The following is a 20,764-nucleotide window of genomic DNA, read 5'->3' as shown; positions in this document are numbered from 1 at the left end:
CCAGACTGAATGGCAATAGGTGGCTGAGCAATTGTGCCCCAGCCAATATGTAGATAATAAACTGCCTTCATTCATATTCAATATTTATTCAAAGGGCAGGCCCTACCAAACTTGTAGATATTCAACACTTAGCCTGCTAACTAATCTTATTCATGCGCTCAGAGGTTAAATTCCTATGTTGTGAACAGTTTTGCATTGCAAAGACATTCTGCAAATCTGATCAGAATATAAACACAAACTGCTTCAAAATAGGAAAAGGTACCTGTATGGGACCTCATATGGGTTCTTAAGTGGCTTGGTTGGCTGAAACATTTTCCGCACTCATTGCAAACATAGTCTCCTTGCCGTGCTTGTGTCCTAAGCATTCCTGTGGTTGATAAACGAGGGGAGGGGGGAGAGGGAGACAGAAAAAGGGAGAAGTTGAGAGAAAAACATTATGCTAGAAGAAAACATCATTAGTATGTCTAATGTGTCATTATGTGAGGCTACCTTCAGGCCCTAGATGACAACTGTCAGCCTTCATCAAGGCTTGGGATGACAGGCTAGGCACACACAGGACTGCAAGAATGCATAAATTACATTGAATTAAAAAATGTTCCCCGTGATGTGCCCGCACCAGGACTGGCATGTCAGGTGTGCGCTTTTCAGAGCAGCTGGATCTACTTTTCAGCCATCACCCAGCTTTGTCAAGCAGTGTATCAAGCAAATCAAAGTGACTTCAGCGTGCCAGAGACAAGTCAGATGGATAATGGAAAATGAGTAGTACCAGAGCCAGCCTGTCCCCCCTGGGCAGACGTACCTTGGAGACAAATGCAGAGTGAGTGGAGCCATCACAGACTGATCAAACCTTTAGCCCCTACCTACCTGCCTGCTGGTGCTGCTTTAACCCGGGACCTCGCAGGCACAGACGGAAGACATCTGAGAATGAGTGTGTCATTCTGGACATTTTGAGACAGTAGAAGCATAACAGCCCTCTTCCTGCCTTTAATAAACATGTTTTCCGTTCCATTAGCATTTGCAGAAAACTACTCAACCCTCACTTTTTTTTTTTTTTTTTTTTTTTTAAAGGTCAGTTTACAACATCTGACTTAAAGGGCTAGCGGTTGTCTTTGCTGCTGATCAAGAAAGACATATCTGGCTTTTAGTTTTCAATGTTTGTTTTGAATATCATTTGCTCTTTTGTGCAGATTATTTCTGGAATAACATTTTGGATTTCTGTTAGTGGGTTTTATTTTTACCTTTTTACAATAGTAGTTAAAATCTTCATTTTTTTTTCTGCAACATGACTTAATTTACCCATTTTCAGTTTTACAAATGATCTCATTTCGAGTGTACTTGTTGCATGCTGCTCAAGTTTTAAAATTTGAGAACAATAATTATTTTACATATATTATACGTAAGTTTATGTAAATGAAGAACAGAGCGCCGCACACACAGGGACTTAAAAAAAGAGCAAAAAAATCTTTTTTAATCCAATGTTTCGAACACTTAGTCCCTGAAGAAGAACACCTTTAGTCTTTGGAACACTGGATTACTAAAGATTTTTTGTTCTTTTTTAAGTCCCTGTGTGCGCGGCACTCTGTTCTTCATTTACATAAACTTCTGGCCAGCACGGGGGCAGCTGATTGTTTGTAGGGAGTGCTCCTTTTGTTTCTTATATATTATATATATAAAATTACTTCTATACCTGTTTAGTAAAATATGCGCAAAAACAAGCTCACAAGTAACACTTAAGTGCTGCTGTGAATTTCCAGACATACATCGGCCATTATTTCAAGATAAGTTTCTGAGCCCCTAGAATAGTGTTTTAGAAAATTAGAAGATAGTTGTTTGTCTTTAGTTGGACCCTAGGTATGTCAATCATAACTCTCTCCACCTTTTTCAATTAAAAAAAAAAAAAAAAAGAAAAGGGGGAGAGGCTGAGCCAGGCAGTATAAAAATTGCTTAGCGTCCGACAGCGGCAGACTGATCCATGTATTGATGCTTCAATTTTTTCAAAAGGTTTACGGTTTCCACTTGTAATAAATAAAGCACTGCTTTCAGGGAACTTTATTTTTATAATTGTGTAGCGATACATACTTTTTGAAATGTTAATTAAGGTGAGCAGCTGCATGTGCTGTGGCCCTTCATTTGTCGCATGCTAAAACCCCCATTCTTTCAGTCTTAACTGCCTAGATTTTTATTAAAGTTATAATGTTAGTCAAGACCTAAAGAGGGCCATGCACGCACAAATATTATCAAACTTAACCTCATTTCGTACGATATTCAGTGCGTGTATGGCTGCTCGAAGAGGCGACCGTTATCGCAGAAGGCTGCGGATATCGCAGAAGGCTGCGGATATCGCAGAAGGCTGTGGAGCTCGACTCGTTGATTGGTCAAGTCAAAAGATTTTGCAATGGCGCCCGAGCAAAATCTACGTTCAGGGCTGAATCGCCAGGTGGAGGTAGAATGCTCACACGAAATATCGGAATTGCTACATGTATGGCCACATTAAAGGACATGTAAAGCCTACATTTGCCTACAATGCTTGCCAGCACCATCACATTTTCCTAAAGCAAATAGCAGCTTTCACCCGGTGGCCATTTTTCCTCTGATACATAATCAGATACATTTAAATCTGCCAACAGTATAACTGCACAAAGACCCTTATTCCGCATACATTTCATCAACAATACAGGCTCACACATGCAGAACTGCCTTTGATAAAGGTTCTGCTTTGTTTGAGCTGAGCTCAGGAGAGGAGGTTAGGAGAAAAAAGTTGAAGCAGACAGTTGGAGCTAAGTTTCTATGGGAACCAGCAATGCCATCTCTTCACTGGCTGCTAGACTGGGGGGCGTGTTTAGTAATCTGAGCTTAGAAAAACTGAGCATGCCCACAAGCCAACAGCCAAAGCAAATTCCTGAGGGAGGGGGCGGAGTGAGTTACAGTAGGAGAAGGAAATCTAAGTGATTAAGGAGATGTTGCCTCCTTACTATTAACCTCTGGACAACCAGTGTGGCAGGTATTGAAAGATTTCAAAGAGGCTGTTCACAGATTACATTTTTGTGTGTGGGGTTTCCATGTCCTTTAAGTCTTAGACTTTAGTCTACTGTTCTTTGTAAGCATTCTTACTATGTAAATGCATAAAGGGCATTTTTTTAAAAATGTTATTAACCTTTGACTGATCAGTTAATTACCACATCATGGCTGTTTTTTTGCTGTCTAAAACTGTAGTTTAGGGAAATTAAATTACCTGCATTATCCAAATTATTAGCGTTGGCACCCCAGCTTTGGTAGAGAGTAGCAAGATCCTTTGGAATGTAGGTCTTAAAGATATTTAAAATGTCCAGTCGTTTTTCATGGCCTTCAGATACTGGTTCTTGCTTGACCGGTTGAAAAGATTGGGGGTCACCTGCTGTACTTGGTTGAGAATGAAACAAAGGGCTTGTCTTCATGCCTGTGCTACAGTTGGACACTGTCCCTAGTTCATTGACAATCTTGCCCTGAGATTCCCGGTGAGGCACTGGAGGACTCTCCTGTTTAACTTGTGGCTCCACTTTGTGAAATGGGTACTGTGGCTGCTGAAGAGGAAATTTGGTTTTAATTGTGTCAGATACAGATAGTTTACTCGGAGATGCAAATGTACTAGGTCCACCTTGAGGCATCCCGTATTTCTCCACTTGTTTGCTACTAGAGGGCTGAAGTATTTGTCTTGATACTGATGCTTGAGCAGGTGAAAGGTTTCTACTGAAACTTGCAGCTTGCATCAATTTTGGACTAGTTTCATATTTAGATTTTAACAATGGTTGCTGTACAGCAGCACTATATTGGTCCCCTACCTTTTGGTGCCTCTGGACTTCAAAGTTTGCGGTTTTCGCCCCACTGAATCCATGAGGGCTGTCACGAACCTGAGATCCACATGCTGCCTTGGAAACACTGCTTAGATTTGCAGTATTTCCTTTGGATGTTGGAGGCCGAATTGGCATTTGAGTGCGTGAGAACCTAGCTATGGGTAAAGGCTGACATTCTTTACCACCAAGTGCTGGAGGCGGACCTGTACGCCCACTCCTAGTTAGGAAAAGCAAATTATTTTTCAAATTTTTGAAACCATTTTGCTGAATCCATTGAGGAGCCATTGAATTACAACTAACTTTATGCCAAATTCTTTTGTGCATCCACAGCACCTCAGGATAATAAGTATTGTGGCTGCAATATGGACACTGGTGAACCACCAACGCTGCCTGCAATGCAGAAATAGCACTTTTACTACAAAGTTCATGCCTAGTAGATTTTTCACTAAGATCCAAAGGAAGGTCGTGTTTTCCACCACTGCTTTTATCTGACCCACTGTGTTCCTTCAGCATATCAAGTGCCATTCCATTTGGGTGACCCTTTTCTGCTGAAAAAACTTTTTTTGCATCCACAATTACTTCTGAACTATGTCCCACAGAAAAAGATGAACTACTGTTCGGGGTATGCTTTCCAGAAGCACTGGGATCTTGATTGTACTTGAATGCTGGTATTTTCAAATCAGGGATAAAAGGAAAATCAGCATGCTTATTAGATATGAAGGCTGGAGGAGTCTGCACCTCTGGAATACATTTACTTCCTTCACATTTGCTGGTATCATCAGAAGTGAAGTTCTGTTGATGATTTACTGACATTTCCATGGGTACACCCTCAGAAAATGTAAGATGGTATGGTTTAATGCCTAAAAACAAACAAAAAGAAAAAAACCTTAGCATTCATCATTAAAAAATAAATTTTAAGATGTAATAGTTAATCACCCAAACATGTTCCCTAAGATATATCATTTACAGCATTGTTATGGAGTGTTGATACATTTCAAAATGCCTTTTGTACGCTTTTTTTTCCAGCAAATGAAATGCACCTCAGCTGTTTAATAGTAACTATTGGAAAGAAACCTTCATTCTTGCACCTGCCAAACCAATCTTGGTTTCTGCATTACATGTAAAGACAACTCATGTGCCTCAGACAGGAAATCAGTATTCTGTCTGTTTTGTCTATCTACATCTCACCTTATGGTTCATGAATACATAAGTAATTAAACCAGGGATGATAAATGCCTTAATTAATCACTTGTTGATGGTTACCCACTGTCTAAGAATTGGCTCCTGCAAAATCCCCATCTTAATGGTATCACAACATTGGACACAGATTGTGTTGTCACTACAAACTATAGATGTCATCAGTTTGGAAGTATATCAAGTTGTCAAAATACTTACATATTTCTAGTGTTTAATACAAGATAGGTTTAAGGTTTTATCATTTGGAACACACAAGGAAACAACCCTTAAGGCCAAATATAGGTTGGCTTGTTGTTAGATAGTCTCCTAACTGGCCATTCGCACATATTATTACAACATGTAATTATAAAGTTCCAACAAATTCTGCAGCGCTGTACAATAAAAGAGAGTGTATTCACATCTGAATAGCACTGCATCATAGAGATTCAATAGAACTATTAGTCTATTTTCCAATAGTTTATTTCTCTTTTTCTGTTTTATCTAATGTCATAGAGATGACATGGGAACTAGATACTAATCAAGGGAGGCTTTGGTGTCCTGGGGGGAATTTATATGCAATTCTTCATTTGGTAAGGTTTGCTCTACAGACCTGAAAAGAAAATAGCAGCAGCTGCCATGCAGAAAGGATACACATCCTACAGCATTTCTCAAATCAGAACCATGGATGATGCCCTGTACAAGCTTTAGTTGGCTATAGCAGTCCTTAGAAAGCATTAAAATACTGTACCTAGATCTTGAATAGGCCAAGTCTAACTACCTTGTTAGTGCTACATTATATGCAGCATCCCAATGAAAGCAGTAACTAAGTGATAAAAATATCAAACATCTGAGCTAAAATCAGTGTTTTGATGAATATATTTGTGTGGGTTTTTGAATCCTGGGTACAGGTATTAAGAGTCACGTGTATATAAAACAAAGGACTGCAACACAAAGGCTTTTATAGTACCATTAATATTATCTTGTCAAGTTTGAATGTAGATGTGCGACCTATATTACTGCAGTTGTTTAAAGGGGGACCTGTCTCCCCTAAGAAATAATTCCAAATCCTTTTGTATCATGCTAGTAGAGCAAAGTAAACTTTACTTAAACCATATAAATTATTAAATGTATTTTTCCTTCAGTGTTGGAATTGGTAGTCACAGCAAGCAGGCAGCCACCATTTTTGGAACACTTATTAAGGCAAGCTTTGTTTTATCCCAAAATCTTATACATTTGCCGTCTAGGTGATATCTAGGAAGTGCTAAATGGAAAGTTAAAGTAATCGTAATTAAAAATCTGAGCTGTCAGACATATATTGCCTGCCTGCCTCTATGTCTCTGGCATAGAGGCGTGGCAGGCAATATATGATTGACAGCTCAGACTTTCAAATACAATTTATAACAGGTATGGATGATTTAATAAAAAAAAGAGGGTTTTATGTTTAATTTTTAAAGGACTTTTATTATACAGCTTGTTATGTGTGGGTGACAGTTCCCCTTTAAAGCAGTAAGCAAAAATGAAGATTTTCTTCTATTAGCCATTTTTTTTTTTTAAACCAAACTAAAACAGGTTCTTGGTTTATAAAAAAAAAATATATATATTCTTGATAAATATGTATATAATCAATTGCAAGAAACTACCGCCTTCTAATTTGTCTTTTTAATATGGCCATCAATAAACCATATTGAAATTTCCATTTTTGCCTTCTCAAATTCATCACTGCTTCAAGGACAAGAGATCACAGGCCTGGTATGTTGGTCGAGCTATAAATCATTTAATCTTTATTGTTGGAGACATTTACAGACTAAAGATTACAGATTTTCTGTAGAGACAAATTTAAATGTGGGACCTGCTATGCTCGGGACTCGGGACTTTTAGTTATTTGGATCTCTATACCATAAGTCTACTAAAAAAAATAATTTAAACATCAATTAAACCCAATAGGATTGTTTTGCCTCAAATAAGTATTAATTATCTTAGTTGTGAAAAAGTACAAGGTACCGTTTTATTATTACACAGAAAAATATTTTTTTTTTTAAAAATTGGAATATATATATATATATATATATATATATATATACATACAAAAATTTTTGTATAACTTGTTGGTCAAGTTAGCTAAATGAAAAAGAATAATGTAAGCTAAGAAAGTTACCAGATCACTTGGAAATTCAGGGACACTTCTAATAAATGCAGGGCTACACTGATTGCATTTACTGGTGCAGTCCTTTTAGCTGGATATTGCAGCTGGATATTTTTTTTTATCTCGTAAGCCAAGTGCTCTGTTCTCATGTATGTCGCTATGACTGTTTAGAAAAACAAAGCACATTCATCACCGTCCCTTGGTGGACTAAAAAACCCTGTAAAGGCAAATTCCTCACGCAGTGTGAGCTTCCAAATGAACAAATAATTACTCGGTGTATTCAAGACATCAGTCAGAGTGGTAAAAAAAGGCAACGGGACTTCAGAGAAGTTTACCCAAGGAGTACTGCCTAGATACAAGGCCTTCAGTATGTCAAGATTTGTGGGAGATGCTATTCTTTTTATCAAGATCAACTTTATCTGGAAAAGATTGGTAAATGGACTGACTCTGCACAGGACCTATACCGTGCTGGAAAGTCAGATTCCTCTATATCAATTTTATTGCTTCTCTTTAGGCTCAGTGCCTGAAATGCGCTGGGTGCCATCAATAGAGCAGCAACAGAGATGACCTCGACAGCTGTGTGAAAATAAAGACTACGGCTGTAACCTACTTATCACAGTCATCGTCGCTGCATTTATACACAGAATAACTATCTATAGTGAGCAAAGGTCTCGGTGCTTCTATCTGAGCAGTATTGTTCCTCACAAGCAGTTCCTTGCACTTGCTGCCTATTTGACTGATGCTGCTTGTTACCAATATCACCATACTTGGAAAGAGACCACGGGCATGCAGAAAGCCTTCTGCTTATAAAATCTAATCCTACTATCTACTTATCTCCTTTAAGGTATGATGCCTCAAAGGAATTTAGCCAGTACATGTGGATCCATTAACCGGACACCCATTATCCAGAGAGTTCTAAATTATTGGAAGGCTGTGCCACTTAGAATTCATTATAAGCAAATAATCCTAATTTTTAAAAATGATTTCCTTTTTCTCTGTAATTATAAAACTGTACTTTGTAATTAATCCCAGATAAATTAGAATTAATCCTTGTTGGAGTCAAAACATTCCTATTGAGGGTAATTTAATGTTTAAATGATTTTAGATGGAAAGCCCCAGGCCCTTAACATTCTGGATACAAAAAACCAAATAGGTGATGGGGTAGATAAACAGCATTAGAATGAGCAGAGCAAGGGATATTGTTAATTGTTAAATGCATGGTGCTTTCCACAGAAGCCCTAGGGTCTTCAAATCAATACCAGGCTATAACATGACTTAATGTCCAGTGTGCCACTATCATTCTAATGATGCAATATAAAGGGGGAGGGTGCAATTTAAGAACCTTTAGGCGCTTAATCAATTCAGGGTCCCTAAATGATTTACACTTTAATTGGAAGGACCAGCATTTCAGATATAGAGTATGTGTACAAAATTACATGTTTTTCTGGCACAGAGTTTGGCTTGCTTTGCTCCGAACTAGTTTCAATCTTAGGATTCTGGGACTTGGGGTAGTTGTAGCAAAAAGCTAAGAACATCTGCTGCTCATCTTCAGAAATGACAATTACTTGTTATAGCTATTTTTCCCCCACTGGTGACCACAAAATAGAATGTCCACTGGCATAACATCATATTTACATGGAGGTCACCTTGTACAGAAAATAGCTCTCCCTGTATGTCACTTCCACATTCTATTAAAATAACTGATGAAAAGGCAGCAATACTGACAGACTGCAAAATAATAACAATAAAATGAATTGGGGGGGGTGGGAGTAAATAATAAAAAAAAAAAAAGCAGCATCTAACTGTAAATATGTATTTTGCTTTCATATACTCAAATCTTATTTTCATCTAGAGATGTAAAATGGATTCCATGAAGCTAATTTGGTAGAATACCAGAACTGTTCCTGTCTTTATTGTGTGGCAGAGAAGCAGAATTCAGGTGTGAAATTGGTTTCTTTCATCATTAGTTCAATTACTGCAACAGATTTAAGCAGCTGGCTATTCCGCAAATGAAGCAGAAATGAGGAAAGAGTGGAATTAGACTGCCACTAGCTGGCTCAAATCACAAATTGCACCAAATGGCATTAAAGGCTTTACCTGCAAGATAAAGAAATCAGCAGGGATAACAGCAACATTTCTACCTACAAAAAAGGAACACAATTTGAAGGACCCATTGTATATTAAATGCATGTATGCTAACGAATGAAGGGTTGAAATATGGGCAAAAAAAACGGCTTTATTTATTATGCTTGTCCTAGTCTGCAGCACCATTTTATTTCATGTATTTCAGATCTATGTAGTACAGGTACAGGACCTGTTATCCAGAATGCTTGGGACCAAGTGTATTCCGGATAAGGGGTCTTTCCGTAATTTGGATCTCCATACCTTATGTCTACTAAAAAAAAATCAATAAAACATTAATTAAACCCAATAGGACTATTTTGCATCCAGTAAGGATTAATTATATCTTAGTTGGGATCAAATACAAAGCACTGTTTTATTTTTACAGAGAAAAGGGAAATCAATTTTAAAAATCTGAATTTTTTCATTAAAATGGAGCCTATGGGAGACAGGCTTTCCATCATTCGGAGCTTTCTGGATAACCGGTTTCTGGATAACGGATCCCATACCTGTACTGCACCCATGGAGTACTTTAATTAACTTAATACCTACATAAAGCCATCCATGTCACTGCATGATCATTCAAACAAATCCACCAAATGGTAAAACTACAGGGGTAACATTTAGTTATTTATATTTTTAATATAATTGAAAAGGCAGCATGTGTTCCTAGTCTTTAAATACCTGTTCTGCCCCCAATGTCATATAAAAACAAGAAACAAATGTGTTGTTTCATCAGATGAATTTATTTTACATAGCATACAGTTCTCAAAATAGAATAGTTACTTTGGTCTTAGCCTATTAAAGCCAAGTAAATTAAACAAGTCTTCAGGGGGCCTAACAAGCACACAATAATAAAATCTGTTGCTCTGCTTCTATCATATCAGGCCTAGGTGACAGCAACTGCAAGGATCTGATAAGCCAGTTCTATCTGCACTAAGGAAACATGCTCTGTGCTAAATGGAAGCATGTTATAAGGCCAGTGTAAATGCCTGTGTTGAAGGTTAAACTCAAAGCAACACTGCAGTCACACAAGCAGAATTACTCCTGGTCCTAGTTACATGGGATTCTGAGCCTTGTGTTTTCACTCTGGCCCAGAATACTAAGCAAGGCAATGGAGTAGAGTTTATTTTGTGCTAGCTGCTAGTGTTTGGTGAGTGAACTATATTTCATCTTGCTGATCCCGTGTTTGAAATTCAACTTATACATTGTTAGATCAGTCTGTTATTGATCTCTTATGGCTAGTAGGACACCTGCAGACACCACCGGATATAGCATTTTTGTCGGTCTTTGGTCACAACAGGGGTTTCTGTGTTAGACTGAAACACTGAGCATTTTCCCTTCACTTGACTGCCCTTCTGTTAGGCTGATGGTATTATATAGTGGTATATTATACAGTGGTATATATAGCTGGTAGTTGGCTAATAGGTATGCTACATTGGTGATATAAGAGTGCTGACATAATTCTGCAGTGCTGTAAAGAGTTCTGGGATCCATTACCTGGAAACAGAAAAAGCTTGAATTATGGGAAGGCCATCTCCCATTTAACATAATAAGCAAATAATTCTAATTTATCTAATTAATGATATCTTAGCTAGGATCATGAACAAGCTACTGTTTTATTATTACAGAAGAAAAGGAAATCATTTGTAAAAAGTGGAATTATTTGATTAAAATGGAGTCTATGGGAGATGGCTTTCCCATAATTCTGAACTTTTTGGGTAGCGGGTTTCTGGATGATGGATCCCATACCTGTAATAAAACAGTACCTTGTACTTGATCCCACATATATATATATATAATCCTTATTGGAGGCAAAATAACCCTATTGAGTTTATTTAATGTTTAAATGTTTTTTTAGTAGACAAAGTATGGTGATCCAAATTACAGAGAGACCCCTTTTTCAGAAAAAAACAGGTCCTTAGCATCCAGGATAAAAGGTTCCATACCTGTATATTATTCACATCAGTCCGCTGCCCCATTTACAGACAGTTGGGTCAGGAACCAATTACCCTGCCTGTGTTTTTGTTTTTTTGTGGGTGTAACACTTAAACCCAGTGGACACCCAAACAGACCCTAAACTACCTTGCTGCTTGAGGGAAGCCATTTTAAATATTTTCATGCACAGAATAATTAAAGATTATAAACTGTTCTGATCATCTTGGGGTCATTTTGAAAGTTTATAGTATAATAAAAAATATTTATATAGGGAAGGGAGTTTTTTGTTTTTGAATGATTAGTTACAGAGCCTTACTTATCAATATGTCTCAATTATGGGTGCATGAGAAGCTGCTAACATGAAATATCATATAAGCAGGGCTCCTAGTAACCAATGTTTGGAAAGACTTGTTGATTTATCAACCTTTCCAGCTTTACACAAAATATACCTTAGAAGTGGAAAGTGGATTTCTTTGCTGAATTTCACTGGAGTCCAAACTGCTCAAACAGATTAAGACTATTTGTTTCTTTTTTTCAATCATAGCTACATGAAACAAAAACCATATAACCGCATAAAGAGCCATCAAACAGCCATAACCATATAGTTTATTAGTACACCTCAATGCTTCTGTAAGCCTTTTACCAAATGAGAAATATTATGTTCCATGCAAAGTGACAGGTAATGTGAAGTTATGAGTTTGATTTCTGCTTGTTCCCTAAAAGATATATTAATTCAGACTACTAAATTATGCATTCACAGTATAGCACTAGGCATACAGTGTTACTCACACCCATGTAACTTCAGTGAATAAGAAAAAGATCCCATAATATGCCTTATACTCACTTCCCATGCACAGAACACTATGATACTTAAATGCACGGTTTTGCTCACTCTAAGCAAGTTGTTCCTTAACTTTCTTCTCCTGGGGAGCCTGAAGCAGTGTTTTGGAGGCCTAGCCTGAAGGCTGTTTAGGTTGAGATTTGAGGATAATGTCTATTGGTACTATGCTAGATACTTATGGATGGGGTTTTCTGGATAAGGGATCTTTCTGTAATTTGGATCTTCATAACTTAAGTCTGCTAAAAATCATTTAAATATTGAATAAACCCAATAGGCTTGTTTTGCTTCGAGTAAGGATTAATTATATCTTAGTTGGGAACAAATACAAGGTACTGTTTTATTATTACAGAGAAAAGGGAAATCATTTTTAAAATTGTGAATTATTTGCTTATAATGGAATTTATGGGAGATGGACTTTCCCTAATTCGGAACTTTCTGGATAACGGGTTTCCGGACAAGAGCATTAGGCAATAATTGTGAATCACTTCTGCAAATTGTATCTGGAATGTCATCATCATCTATTTATACAGTACCAGCAAATTATACAGCACTTTATATTAATTTATAATGGACAGCAGTTGTACAGTAACTTAATCAAGGATTACAGAGTAAAACAAGATCAGACGACCCTACTCACAAAAGTTTATCAAAAAAACTGTGTTACTGAATTTACAGATTCAAAATAAAAAAAAAATATTTAGACATTGGGGTGGAGAACTATGCATCTCCTACTATCTCATTAAAACAGCGGAACCAAAGTGCTCAGTAGGTCTGGAAAGAATATTTTGTGTGTGTCTGTTTAATGTTCCATGAGCTAATATATGTCACTAAAAATAAAATGTGTTTTTAAATCTATAATACGGGAACTGTTCATAAGTACAGTTCTGATTCATTGTTTAAAAAGTGAATCTTTGAGATACAAAGCTTTGTAATGGACAATACTCTGCTTTGCCACTAGATGGAGACAACCTACATTATATTTAAGTTTTTTCCCCAACATTGCGTGGGCTTACTTATTTTTACTGCAACATAAAATAAACAAGTACAAAGGTGTATTGCAAAACAGGCCTACTTCCTACTAGTAGTCTCATTTGTATTATATATATATATATATATATATATATATATATATATATATATATATCACACACATGCTCATGGGATCTTTTATACAAAAAACCAAAAAGGTAAGAAATTTCTAACGTAATTTCAAATTACAGCCATCTCCAAGACACTCCTTAAAGCATAGTTTGTTTTTGTTTTTTTTTTAATTATATCCCTTTTCTCTGCAATAACAAAACAGTACTTGATCCTAACCAAGATGCACGAATCCCTGTTAGTGGGAAAACAATCCATTGGGCTTACTTAATGCTTAAATATTTTTTAGTAGCCTTAATGTAAAGTGATCCAAATTACAGAACATTACATAGTGATTAAAAGTAATGATATCAGATACTACTGACATGCAGCTGCGTAACTGGTCTGAAGTACTATGCAAAAACAGGACTGGTGAAAAAGGTAAAAAGGTCCCCTAGTAAAATTACCCATATAGTAAAAGATGCTTTTAAACCTGGAGAGATAGACAGGGGAAACACTGCATTTTGGAACTTCTCCCGAGTGGGGGTAAGTATTCACCAGGGACACTCTAAATGGGACAAATTTACAATGGGCAACTGGCTGCTTTAGTGACATGTTCCTTAACACTGCACTGCCCCCAGCCTCATCTATTCAAAATAAGGACACACGAAAAAGGGCTACAAATGCAACTGCCTTGAAATAAGAGAGACATTTCCCCCAAAAATATAGGCTAAGGGAGGCTGCAACTTCACAAAAATAAAATTGCTGAAATGCAACTTTTAAAGTTTAGGCATTTTAAAAAACCTGCAACACGCATGTACTTTAAAGGAACAGTAACACTAAATTGTCTTAAAATGTAATCCTTCTATACACTGCTTTAATAACAGATAAATCCCCTGATGCACGCACTCTGAATAGGGCAATGGACATTATACAAGTCACATGGCAGATTTATATTGGAGCAGCATTAAAATCCGTGGTATGAAGCAACAATCCATTACACATCCCTCCCAGAAACTCAAACTAAGGATAATGTCCCACGGATCTATTTAGTCCCGCTAGTGAAGGCGACTGCTTTAAAATGCCTTTCCACTGGCAACAAAGGCAATCAGCGGTGGAAAGCCCTACACATCGCTTTGTTTTCCTGAAGTCACGCAAAGTTTCCTCCTGCAGGTGACTTCGGAAAACCGATGCATAGGCCTTTCCACCGGCATTCCCTTTGCCGGTTGAAAGGAATTTCAGAGCGATTAGGCACCTATGGTAGCAGAGATCTATCGTGGGCAACTTTATCAGTCTGCGGAACATTAGCCTTAAGGTGGCCATACTCTCTGAGATACACTCGCTTGGAGGGGTCCAAAACAAGCAGGTTTTAGCCAATTTGGCCACCCAAGCAGGCCCAAATCAGGCTGATGACCTAATGATAGGATTATATTGCATGGCTCACTGAGACCTGTCTGACAAAAACTGTATCAACACTAATACCGTCCATGTAAAACTGGATTTTGAAACCAGCCAGGTTATTAGTTGGACAGGCCTGTCAGTGGGACCATACACTGGCCTGGAGGGGCTGGTTTTAGCAGTCCAAATATGGTCAGTTTAAGCTGGCAGGAGAAAGAGACATATTTACTTTGCAAATGCTGATTTTAAAGCTGCTCCACTGAAAATCTACAATTTGATGACTTCTGATTCAGGACTGAGAATGAGGATGCAAAGCTATGCAGGTTGTACTATGTCCGATCACCCTATTAAGAAACTCCCAAGCAAGGGTTGCCACCTTTTCTTCAGGCCTTTACCGGCTGATGACTTATGGGGTAGGGGGCAGGTTTGAAAGGGGCAGAGTTACGATGTCACTGGGGCAGGTCTGGACAGAAGCGGTCCAAATTCTGTGAGCAGGCTGGGTTTGGGGACATACAGAGGGAGGGATTGAGGGGATTGAGGCAGTTCTTAGGTGGCCCAGATAAATAGGGATTACAAATTACCAGCAGCTATATTCCCAGTAAACTTGTATTACCAACATTGGCCTTGGATGATATTTTAGCGCCTAGGCCAGTGAAGTACTGGTCAGGTGGCAACCCTAATCCCAGCACGTTTTTAAACATGAATCTATGGCTGAATCAGTGCAAATTAAGAGTGAATATGATCTATTAAAGCAGTTTACAGTAGGTTTGTATTCTAAAAAATGTAAGTGCTACCGTTTCTTTAACTCATTCACCTTTTCCCTGCATGTCCTTGAGAGCAATAATTAGGTAGAATTAGATACTCCTTCCATGAATCATTGTTTGTTAGATACTAGTATTTGGCTGCTGCCTGGCACTGCAGGTAGGTCTACTGTTGAGCGGTACTCCTAGGCCATTCCCCCTAGTGTAGCCAAACATCTTAGGGCAAAGGAGCAATACATCTGATCCCCCTCCATACCATTCCCAGTTTGCAAGGGCTGTAAGCAAAGGGAGGACAGTACAAAACTATACTGCTCTGCTTTAAATGTAAACCAGCACACAAAGCTGCACTATTTATCTTTAAGGGAGGGGGTGGGGGTTAATGGAATTTTGTTGCCTGTTGGATTGGTTGCTGTGCACATAAATATGACTCCTCCATTCTACCTCAATAATTCCTTTGTTACAAACAGCTGAGTAGTAGCAGCTTTGGCCTTTCACACACATTTATCTTTTCAGCAGGACCCAAGGCACATTTAACACCAGTGCATGGTACAACCAAGAGAATTGCTAGATTCATGAATACCTAATCTTCATGCAACTAATTACAATAAATTCTAGATTATTCCCACTTAACTGATATATAACCTAAATAAGAAGTTAGATAAGGGCTAAAGCACAACAGCACACATTTTGTAACTGAAGGGCTATCAATGATTAGCAATCTATCACAATTTACAGAAAAAAAATCTAGTCTTGTAACATGTATTTTCTAATAAACTGGAGTGCCTATTGATTCTAGTGGTTTTGCCCAGACCCAGTGCATACATGTGTTATACAGTCCTTTAACAAAAAAAAATAAAAAATCATAGCCAACTGTTAGCAAGCCCATCTCTTTATGAAATCTGTGTGCTTGGCTTATTAAAAGGAGAAGGAAAGTTACAATCACTGGGGGGTGCCAAAATGTAAGGCACCTCCCAGTAATTGTAAATGCTCACCTGAAACCCTGAAGCTCCTGTTAGGAAAATATTGCATCGGCCAGGGTGTACACGAGCGAGCTTTCCACTTCTTCCTCCTGTCTTCGCACATGCCAAGTAGAATGAAAAGCCGAACTTTAACAAAAAAAAACAACTCTTTTTTGCTAAACTGTGCATGTGTGGGCCCTGGGATCACTGCTAAAAGAGAAAGATTTCTCACCAGCATTTACCCCAGGCCAGCGCAGCTTTCCCCTAACAGAAGCACCAGCCTGGGATTTCAGATAAGTGATTACAATCATTGGGGGGTGCCTAATATTTGGCACACCCTAGTAATTTAGCCTCTCCTTTAAATCAGCCAAGCAGAGATTTCATAAAGAGATGGCCTTTTTAGGACTGTATAACACCTTTCCTTCTCCTATAAAGGGAAACATTGTGCATTTGTAGATTGTAAACTCTTTTGGGCAGGGCTCTCTTCAACTCTTTGTTACTCTGTATGTCCAATGTGTGAAACCCACTTATTGTAAAGCGCTGCGGAATATGTTGGTGCTTTATAAACTAATGTTAATAATAATAATAATCTCAGGGAATACATTTAAAGGGCAATAAACCCCTTTGGTCAACATGAGTGCAATAAATAATCCTTGTGCTGAACATACTTTTTGGTTATTGTTTTAATTAGGAACAACCTATGTTTTTTGTTATTTCCTGATCTAAATAGGACAACCAGGGAAACTGAAGCTACTCTATGTATGTTTCTTGCAAGGTGGTAAATTAGATTTCCAGTGCATAGATAAAAAGAAGTCTCTTATGTAGGGGGATTATATGTGCACTGGAAATCTAATGATCTACCTCGTAAGGACCAAAAATAGAGTAGCTTAAGCTTCCCTGTTTATCTTAAGAATTAACAAAAACTATAAATGTTAAAAGAATACAAAAACAAGCAAAAAGCATTTTGGCATAAGTCATATTCAACGAATATTCAATATTATACTGGCACAGAGTTACATGTGTCTCTTGCTTTAAAACAGAATTGCCAGTGTCCCTTTAATTCAAAGAAAGACGCATTCATTTCAGCATCCTACAGGGAATCGTTCGGGAAATTGTAACTCAGCAACCCCTGTATAACCCACATGTAAGCTACAGCTGATTATTTGTGTGTTTTTATTGCTAATACGTTTTTTGTGACTTATGACAGAATGGAGGGACTATGACACAGGGAGTAAACTTTCTTGAGAAACAAGCTGGCTGGACCCTCCAATCCAGTGGAAAGGAAATTGACCCTGTCTCTGCATCACTGCGTTATTAGTTTATTCTATTTATTAAATGGAATTAGCTCTGGCTGATGCTCACGGAGCCATGGCAGGCAAACCTTCACACAAAATTGCAATTGTTTTGTCTTGACCCAATCTCAAATAACCCATTTGAGGTTTTACTAAATATGCACAAAATCAGGCAGAAAAATGGCCCCAATTATTAGCCCACTGGTCACCTAGGTCTCTTGCAGTGGTGGGTCCTCTCGACAAGTAAAATAAAGCCTTAATGAAAAACAAAATGCTCCTTAGAATGCACACACTCTCCCCAACTATGCCAAAACTCTACCCTTGCACAATCTAATTACATTTCACAATCCACAAATTATTTCTTTCACAGGGCTCCTCTGGAACAGGGCCCTTGACTTTAGTGCCCCTTTGATGGTGGCCCTACCCTTAACTGTTTTGTTTGGTTTCACTTTACTCCTTTATTTTTATTAGATCAGTCTTGTGTTCTTGGGCTAAGAATGAATCAATTCTACCTGGCCTGCAGGTAATGTGTGAATAAAGCAGGGGCCACAGCCCTTACGAAAAGAAACAAAAGTGGTAATTTAGAAGAGACCTTTTTCAGCTATTTAAAATAAAAAGTCCCACCACACCATATTTCATTCAGACGGGGAGCTTCCCCTATTATTGTGACCACCTGTGCATCAATGTTTCTTGGAGCACAACCCTCCTTTCTGATCCAGTGTGCCAGGCCCAGCGCAGTCACCACTATTGGTATCCCATAGACAGCTGTGTTTAAAGGCTTAAAAATACTACTGCCCCCCACATATTTGTAAACACTGCTAATATCTTAAACCTGACAATATATGAGATGTGTTACAAAGGAATTACTCAGCAAACTATACATAATCATATAGAATAAGGCTGATATAAGCATTGCCTTAACAAGAGTTACAGAACAGCAGCACAAAGGCAAATCCTAGGGATAAAGACTATTCACTAGCAACCAGAGAACGAAGATATCCTGGAACTTAATTTGCTGGGTTATGCTGTGAAACTAGATTTTAGTCTCTATGTTAGCAGAAACCTTTGCTGCTCAAACAGCAATGGTTCCAACTGCAACAAAAAGTTGCAAACATGCAGGTAAAGACATTGGGGCTTTTTGGCCTCTAGCGCAAACCTGCGCAAGCTGGATTTGAAGCAACAGTGCCCTATACTGGCAGGAAGTTGTGCAGTTTGGGTTTAAAATAATTATTATAAATAAGGCAGTCAATAAATAGTTAGCATCTGCTGTATGTTATAAATGACTTTTTGTTCTTTCCAAGCTAATTCATTCCTGACAGAAACCTATAGATCTTACCTTTTATGGTACTAGCAAATGTATATATACAGATTTAGGGATTTGTTTCAGTTAATTCTTTTTTAAACACTGCATCCACAGGGCATTTGAGAAAGCTGGATACTGGATACTGGCCTCTGTTTGTCAGCAAGTAGCAGGTTAATCATTTTAGTAACATCCCCTTAGCATAAAGCAATAACACAGAGCAGCTGCCTATAATGCAATTACCATGTCCATACAAATGAGGAGCTGAAATTCTGCTCTCATATCATCACAGGCCTGTGCACAGTAAGTAAAGCTTTACCCCTCTGGGAGCCCCAAGACATTATTTAACTGCATTGAATGGCTAACTCAAATCTTGTACCAGAAATGCCTGACAAAATAAACTGCTGTGCAGTTATATTTAGGTAAGGAGTAGTGGGGATGGAATAATTAGGAAGTATTAGGTTAGTTTTCTATTATTTTCTGTATTATTTCGTCAGTCACACGATGAGTTATGCAGCTACCCAACACCTTTTTGTTTTTTGTAATAATTAAGAGTAACTTATTTTGGTACAGCTAATATATTCCCAGTACAGCATCTAGGTCAATGGCACAAGCTTTTGTAAATTGTTCAGACATATCCTAAATGACTGCTCTCCAATGGGACAACTGAATATATTAGTGCAATCAAACCACCCATATGGATGGCCGCATTGCACCAAACACCCTTATTCAAATGGAAGCCAGCAGAACCACATCCATCTAGTGACCAAATAAAGAATTGAGTCAGTCCATGCACTTAGCAGCTGCACCAGGGAGTAACAGTATCTGGTGCAAGTAGGAGAGCAAGTAGCAGATCACAAATAGTGTTAGAGCCATCGATGTCTATACCAAGCTCCTGCAGGCTGTTGCTTTTCAATACTTTTTGGTACCTGGTGCTTCCTTCCCTGTGCTAGGCTTTACATTTTTTGCATTTTCATACTGCCCCATACATTGCAAGTAAGCCTTTAAAGAATAAAGGAGGGTTAATTCATTACCCAAGTGTGTGTACTTATATCCTACAGGATGATTGTTTATACTGGGGATATTTAGCCAGTGGGAGTGCAAGAGTACTTTGGAAAAATTTAATTTAAGACACACTTGACTAGTAAGATTAATCATTGCTAGTTTGTTACGATTTCATGGCTCTGAATATGCAATGGATTAAACAGATGTGTTTGTCTTTGGGCAATATCTGGATTTTGAAGGAACAACCTTTACTAGTACTTGCAGAACATCTGGCACCATTCAACATTTGTAGGGCCGGATTACTCTTATCCTGGGATTTTTATTCTTTAAATTTAAACAAATCACTTGTGCAGAGGATAATAAAGGAATAAAGGAACAAACATCTCTACACCAGTGACACATTTTGAAGGCTACCTTTTTTAAATTGTGTGTTGCACTATTCTATATGAATAATTTGTACACTGCAAAATGACATGTATTACTATCTATTGATGAAGGCACTGCAAACACTTCTTTCTCTTCTTGTCTTAAGTCATGCTAGGTGTATGATCTGTCTGGCATACACTGAATTGAGGTATGGCATTTTCTGGATGAATGACCTTAATGTGGAGCACCATATTTTATAGACATGGACTCATGCTAGTTTAGTTACCATAAGTACAAGCCTGTAAAACATGAAAACATGACTTCCGACCTTGTGAATCCCTGCAGGTCTCTACAAAATGTGTCACTGAAAGGTAGGCAGGAAGGTGCCCCTTAGTGCTTTTGTACATCTCTTCATAAATTAAGTGTCTTCTTACTACAGAGAAAGGGTGAAACGGTCAAAAGTTTAGAATAAATTAGACTCTATGTAAAAATTACATTGCCATATTTTGCAGATTTCTTGAGAGAGTGTATAATAGGTCCCATACGTTTTGCTGTAA

At 38.0% G+C, this 20,764-nt stretch overlaps 1 protein-coding gene across 4 annotated transcripts in view; it reads right to left on the bottom strand.

Annotated features, from left to right (window-relative positions):
• The window catches only part of znf516 (zinc finger protein 516), an 83,140-nt gene that overhangs the window by 13,632 nt on the left and 48,744 nt on the right, over positions 1-20,764 (bottom strand). For all 4 annotated transcript variants that reach the window (NM_001097250.1, XM_031903140.1, XM_012964127.3 and 1 more), the window contains 2 exon segments: positions 263-367; positions 3,233-4,690. In NM_001097250.1, the coding sequence (NP_001090719.1) occupies positions 263-367; positions 3,233-4,690 (1,563 nt within the window).

This window comes from Xenopus tropicalis, chromosome 6, assembly GCF_000004195.4.
Source record: "Xenopus tropicalis strain Nigerian chromosome 6, UCB_Xtro_10.0, whole genome shotgun sequence".
In the NCBI taxonomy this organism is placed as follows: domain Eukaryota; kingdom Metazoa; phylum Chordata; class Amphibia; order Anura; family Pipidae; genus Xenopus; species Xenopus tropicalis.
The sequence above is the reverse complement of the archived record's forward strand: the minus strand, read 5'-3'. Positions and strand labels throughout refer to the sequence as shown.